This window comes from Austrofundulus limnaeus, unplaced genomic scaffold (genome assembly GCF_001266775.1).
Source record: "Austrofundulus limnaeus strain Quisiro unplaced genomic scaffold, Austrofundulus_limnaeus-1.0 Scaffold11, whole genome shotgun sequence".
Classification (NCBI taxonomy): Eukaryota; Metazoa; Chordata; class Actinopteri; order Cyprinodontiformes; family Rivulidae; genus Austrofundulus; species Austrofundulus limnaeus.
In genome coordinates, this window is record NW_013952413.1 from 4,067,474 (window position 1) to 4,074,686 (window position 7,213).

The window sequence follows — 7,213 nt, forward strand, 5'->3', positions numbered from 1 at the left end:
GTTCAAGGGGTATGAATACTTTTGCAAACCACTGTACATATATATATTATTATTTTTATTATTAATTCCATACACACAAATGAGTATATTGTGTTATTACTTATGGCTGTTTCTGTAAAAAAAAAAAAGGGATAACCAGCACTCCAAAAAATACTATTGTTTTAATAAGGGCAGAAAACAGGACACGTTTCGGCTGCATGCCATCGTCAACTTGGATATCAACATATCAGAAAAACTACAAATCTATATAAAGAGATAAAAAACACCTAAGCCAATCACAAACAGGTTGGGCAATCAGCCCAAAAAAAAAGAAACATCTGTGACTAACATGCACAACTAGTAGACTTCAATAATATACAACATGAAATCACCGAAAAGTTACAAAAAATGTTTTTACAAAAAGGACAAAAATCACAGATGCCATTTTTTTGTTTTATTTTATGTGACGAAAGTTGTGTAAATATGTATCTCTTATTTAGCTAAGGCTGTGTGTCAAATGGAAAATGATTCTATCAGAAGTAGATCAGCTGATTGGTCAACTGATTAATTTGATCAATTATTCAAAATCTTTAAATAATTAATATTACCAGAGCATACTATGATGATTAACAATCAGGCATATCTGTGGGCAGCAAAGTGTTGTCACACACATGGTGCTACAACCTTAGCCAAACCCTGCTTCCTGTGACAAGAATAGTTTTCATGGCCTTTTGACACAACGCTGGCAGAAACCTCCAAAAATAGGCTTTGACTTTTGGCTTTTCACTAAAAGGCTCCACAATAGGGCTGCAAAGATGAGCCCTGCTTTAAGAGACCTCTGACAGTTCACAAATCATCCTTCCAGTCAGGTCTCCTGCAGTTAAGATTATAAACTATAAAAACCAAATACAAACTATTAAAGTTAATAGAGTGATCTATTAAAATCCCCACAAGAGCATTAAATGTCCATCAAACTCAAAATATGTGGTTGTTTGTGAAGGTGTAAGAAGAGAAATAGTTGTAATAATGTAGGGAGTAGGTTTGACAAAGTAAATACTCAGCAGTGATGGCTGCAGGAGAAATACCTTTTTGCACTTTACTAAAATTCCTCACATTTGTGCTAAAACTCGTTTTATTTGTAGAAACGTAGTTGACAAAATTAAATCTAAGAACTGATTGTCAATAAACGAAATAGTTCATGAGACAAAAAACTGACAAGAGTTTATCTTAGAGACAGACTGATTAATTGGACGAGCATTTTTAATTGGCCCCTTTACATAATCAGCAATTATATTTACATTTAATCAATTACCAAGTAGGAAAGTGAAGACAACCAGCTTACTGTAGTCCACAATTTAGACTTTTAGGTGAGAATACTCTTCTGTTGTGTACAATTCTTCTAAAGTTTTTTTAGGATGGACAATTATTATATTTTGTTAAATGACAAATGTTGGCCAAGCAATTAGAAAATCTGTGTTGCCATTGGTTGTCCTGATTTCTAATGCTTGCAGTATAATGTAAAACAACATTAAAGCATCTTGATTTAAAATTTGAGGTAAACAACTGTCCTCTGCTGAGCATCAAAACATCCTGGGCTTCGTGTTTTATGAAGAAGCGCAAGTGTTTTAAAATGAAAGACTAAGAAAATGGCAACAAGTGAAGGATGATCAGTTCATTCAATATCAGCTCAAATGGACTCCAGCCCCTTTTGTACGTTAAAGTGAGAGTTTCAATTTTTTAGGTGTTTTTTAAGTTTAGAAACAGTGAGTATCTTACCTGTTGTAGATATATCATTAAATAACCTCAATTGAGAGAAATAGAGGTTAATTTTGACCAGATTAATGATCTACCATGTAGTTTGAGTTGGTCCAAAATCAAAATGGACTGCATCTTAAAACAACAGAACAAAATTACAGCAGATCATGCAAATGCTTTTTTGTGAACTTTGACATTATTGTCATTTTTCAGTTACACAGCTTTTCTTCTGCAGATGTCCAAATGTTTCTGTTGGAAGTTCCTCAGGCTGCAGCTAGCTTACTGCTGGTTATACAGGTGTATAAAATTACTTTTGCATGAAACAATATTGAAATTTAGAGAGTCTCGTTGTTTTAAAATAGCATAAATCCACTTTGGTCTCGGCCCTGCTCAGACTAGTCTTTAGCTCATCAGTCCAGTCAAAATCAAACCYTATTTCTCCGAACCGAACTTGTTCAAAGAGCTTTCCACAGCAAGATAAATACTATTTGTTCACAACATTTCCCCAGAGGCTGGCACGGCCTGAGGTAGGACAGCTGCAGGGTCATTTTGTTCAATTCTTTGTCCTGAAACTTTTCTCCCCCTGAGCTTCCCCCTTATCTTGTCCAAGTTCAGATAAAACAGCACTAAGACAGAATCTCTCACACGAGACCGCTCAAGAGAGAGCAGCCTGGCCATAACTCAAGCTCGCCCAAATGTCAGGTTGGCGATGAAGTATTCTCCACTCTGTCACAGTCCGTGTTCTCACAGCGGATTGATTTTTGCCAGAAGGGCGCTCGTGCCTCAGCCCACCAGATAAATTTGTTGGCTGCATCCACACTCATTTCATCCCAAGTAGCGCCCGTTGTAAAGACGTGACGCAATATTAACCTCGGTGTTGTGTCTGTTTTGTTGTGTAGGAGTTTGCCACCCTGACAAAGGAGCTAAACATATGTCGGGAGCAGCTGCTGGAGAAAGAAGAGGAAATATCGGAGCTGAAAGCGGAAAGGAACAACACCAGGGTATGTGAGAACACACGAGGGTCACACTGACAAAAAAACAAAACAAACACTGTGTCCGAGGCTCAAATGAATATTCTCTTTGGTTGTGCGTGTATTTGTGTGTAGCTGCTGTTGGAGCACCTGGAGTGTCTGGTGTCCCGTCATGAGCGCAGCCTGAGGATGACGGTGGTGAAGAGGCAAGCACCGCCACCATCTGGAGTCTCCAGCGAGGTGGAGGTCCTCAAAGCTCTGAAGTCGCTGTTTGAACACCACAAGGCTCTGGATGAAAAGGTGGACTCACACACACTCTGGGACTTTATTCAGCTTTTCCACATGAGTGAAGTGAACCTGGAGGGGTGGGAGAGAGACTGCCTCTTTAAATAGCTTAGTATTTCTGTCATGCACACCTTTTCGTGGCAGTTCACTTCCTCTCAAACAGCATTGCTGTCCTGCACTGATTAATTCTGGTCTAGTTAATTTTCGTGTTTGTTTTCTTGCTGTTGAGTTGATAATGAGCCTCATTACTCTTTCGCTGTCAGAGGGAAAGGTCTTCTTTGTAAATGAGACAACTGTAGCAGAAGAGCTTTTAAAGGGAAGCAAAGAGGAGGTGGTCATGCTTCGTGCACAAAGGCAAATGGCATTGTCTTTCTATAGTAGATCAAATTTAGAAAAGAAAGCTGTGTGTTATGAAGTTTTTACTGGTAGGCTAAAATGGAGTTTGATAGATTTGTAAAGTTCAGTTCAGTTTGATTGAATTGTTTGGTGTGTAACTTTGGTGTGACCAACAGGTGCGTGAGAGACTTCGGGTGTCTCTGGAGAGGGTGGCAACCCTGGAGGGACAATTAGCATCAACGACACAAGAGGTAAAGTGACCTGGATTATTATTATTTTATTTTAGAGTTCATATTTGTTAGTTTAGGTTAATTAAATATCTGCAAGATCCACAGCAGCTTTTAGTCTGATTGGTTGTAAACTAGAGTAAAACATGCTGGTTGTTTGCACATAAAGCATTAACATAAATATACTGTGTAATCCAAGTACAAATATAATGTATTTTTCTCAGGTTCTAATATTTTGTTTTTGTGCAAATAGTTTGTTACTGCAATCAGCACACAAGAAAAAATGAGATGTAAAATCAATTTAGGATGTTAAAGTGCATTTCTGTGGAAAGCTTATGAACAGTGAATATCTTACCTGTTGCAGATAACTCTGTGAACAGCCTCTGGAGAAAAACAGTATAATTTTGACCAGATTACAAAGTCAATGGCTGGTCCCAGTGAAGCAAAGACCAAAATGTATTGTCTTGGAACAAGTTCTATTTTTACCTTTTTAGCTGTAGCACTTCCTGTGCAGCCTTTGGCACTTCCTCGGGAAATAACATAATATTGATCCAGCAATAACCATTTAGTGCAATATATAGAAAATATATAGAAGTATAAATAAAATGAAAAATTATTTTAGTACCTGCTATATAACTTGTCACTGGGCTTTTCTTAATACTAGTCTTGGTCCCACTCAGACAAGCCTTTAGCTCTTAAATCTGGTCAGAATCAAACRGGATTTCTCCAATCATAAGTCATATAAAACACTTTCTACAACAAGTAAGATTATTATTGTTCATAACTTTTCAACAGAACCATTTTTCCAAACACTTGAACTTTCCTTTTACGTTGATTGAAAACTTTTTTATAAAAAAGAAACTCCTTACTAAATCTTCTTTGAGTATAGTTTGTGTTTTTATAAGTTATTAAAATATAAAGCTTAAAGCCACACTTTTCTCTGAGCTTCTGATTTGTGTAAAGAGCCAGCTAAGAGAAAATTAAATTCTGTAAGTGTRTGATTTTATTTCATGTTCATTTTTCCCCCTCTTTTTTTAATCCATTTCGCAGTTGAACATGGTGAGGCAGAGGAAAGACGGTGATTCAGTGGAGCGAACAGATGGATCCAAACCTACGTGGAAGGTCTTTCTGGCTGGGGGATTGTTTTTCAGCACTGTGCTTTAGTTCATGTCTGCTCAGAACTCGTCTCTGTGGATGCCTGTTACTTTTTAAAATCTCCTTTTCTCATGTTCAGTGTAAACATAAAAACATCGACATGCAAATTACRTAAAGAAGCTGCAGAAAACACCAAATTATAAAGTATAAAATGTGTGGAGCTATCYCTTGTCTGGTTTGAGACTTTAAAACAAACGCATAACTGGATACATCTAACAGAACAAACCTTGTGATTAAACAGCAGTGTCGGYTTTAGTCTGGAGGAAAAGTGTCTTTTTTATTTTTATTTTTTTGTTTTTGTTTTTGCAAGCTTTAAGTGCTGCATTTACATGGCTTTTTAAGCAGACAAAAGAGAAAACTATCAGTGTGTTTTAATCAAAGGAACATATTCCATTAAGAATGAAGGAAAACAAAAGAGTAAAAAAAATACAAARCAGGAAATAATCTTGGATTTTGTCTGTTAGGTATAAAAATTCTCACTTAGYTGTCTTAAAATGTGAACTTTGCCAACATTTATTCTGCTTGCTATACTGGGCTAAGAAGTTTCAAACACCTTGAACATATTTTGATTTAACCCAGGTGTCGTTCCTTCTATTTACCGACTGATTTATTATTTCCACAATCACTAGATGCAAGTAATCCGTGTCACATTGCTAATCAGGAGTCGTGAACAGCTGCATTTCTCAGCAGGACTCTTTTAAATACACTGCTTTACTCTTTATAGCCACATTTCCCCCAGTATTAGTGCCCGTGTTTATGATTTTGAGTGATWTTCACGAAAGGGAGAACATTTGGGAGCTCAGGGGGTCCTCCTAGTGTTGCGGCTGCCCACCGTGTTTCTAGTCGGATTATGTGTCCCTGAAGGTTTGTTTAATGAGGCCCCTGGAAATAATGACACTTTGAGCTGCGATGAGAAGAGAAMCATCAAAACAACAACATTGAAGCCTAACTTTACATAACTCATACATAGTCACTTTCTTATGTAGGTCACCACACAACTTCCTAACTTCTGTGACTCTTCGGTTTGTAGCGTGAGGAGTTGCACCTCTATAACTCAGAGTTCTGAGACTGCATCAGAGGTCGAGCAGTTTATGCAGTGTCCTGTTCGTGTTGTGCGTCCCGCCTTACAGAGGCTGCCCAACGGCTCMATAGACGCCAACGACGACGGCAGCCGGGCGTCCGAGCTTCAGGAGCTGCTGGACCGGACCAACAAGGAGCTGGCTCAGAGCCGCGAGCACTCGGCCACGCTCAACGCCCGCGTGGCCGAGCTGGAGGCGGAGCTCGCCAACACGCGCCGAGAGCTGAGCCGCAGCGAGGAGCTGTCAATCAAACAGCAGAGGGAGCAGAGAGAGGTGGGAGGGACAACATTTCCCAAAAAAAAAAAGCATTTTGTGCAATTTTTTTACGTAATTCCAGAGAATACAAAGTGGAATCAAAATGATATTTTGTTCTCTTAGTGTAAGTGCTCACACGGAAATTCAAACATAAATCAAACTAGCTGTTCTTGACAGACTGCATATCGTCTGCTACTTTGCACACTAAAGTTTTAAACAAAGATCTTGTGTGATCTGCAATGCTCAAGGTATGTGTTTTGAATAACTCAGCTACTAAAACACCAAACATTAATATCTTTAAAAATGACTGAATTTCAACCATCTTTGTGTTCTCTAAAGTCGCTTAGCTCAGCATCTTCAGTTGGGTTTACTTCAAAACGAATCAGTTGTAGATGTTCATTCAGTCGTTCTTTTCTGATATGTTTTTCACTGGTATAAGAGATATTTTGCTAACAGATGAGCAAACGCACACAGATGTAGGCAAATACACGATTACCCATCTTTTGTGTGCTTTATGGCTATTCTTTATCCTTTTTTTCTAACTTGGTCCTGCTCCTGAAGAGAGAGGATCTGGAGGAGAGGATAACAACGTTAGAGAAACGGTACTTGGCGGCTCAGCGGGAGACCACGCACATCCACGACCTCAACGACAAGCTGGAGAATGAGCTGGCCACCAAAGACTCGCTGCACAGACAGGTAAGTAGCTGAGCTGCTGTCAGAACGCTCAATAAACGAGAACTAAAGCCTTTTTAAAAACACTTTTTTATATATAGATGATTGTGGTAAAAAATGAAGTGAATATTGGATAATGGCCACCACTATGTTTTTTTATTTTTATTTTTATTTTATTTTTTTGACATCTGATTTCAGGAGCACCTTTGCATTTTTACAAGAGGCCTGTTGAATGTGTAATGATATTCACATAAATCTACAGTAGGCCTGTTTATCTAGTAAATAACAGATTTTACAGTAATGGTGGTTAGTTGTAGTATGCTCAGAGGTATATAGGAACTAAGTATGTTTACTTTGTTTGTACTTCAAATAATTTCCCTGGGGATTTGTAATTTTACCAATTAATTTTTTAAGCGTAACTTTTACTTTTATTTTGTTACATTCTAAATATAAAAATAATCATCTTTACTTGGAAATTGAACACCTAGTGCGTAAACAT

At 38.0% G+C, this 7,213-nt stretch overlaps 1 protein-coding gene across 1 annotated transcript in view; it reads left to right on the forward strand.

Moving 5' to 3' along the window:
• ppfia4 (PTPRF interacting protein alpha 4) overlaps positions 1-7,213 on the forward strand; it is a gene marked incomplete in the record, with an annotated part of 49,237 nt that overhangs the window by 34,305 nt on the left and 7,719 nt on the right. Inside the window, 6 exon segments of the mRNA XM_014002085.1 lie at positions 2,634-2,735; positions 2,841-3,005; positions 3,503-3,577; positions 4,604-4,675; positions 5,839-6,060; positions 6,604-6,738. Coding sequence (XP_013857539.1) covers positions 2,634-2,735; positions 2,841-3,005; positions 3,503-3,577; positions 4,604-4,675; positions 5,839-6,060; positions 6,604-6,738 — 771 coding nt within the window.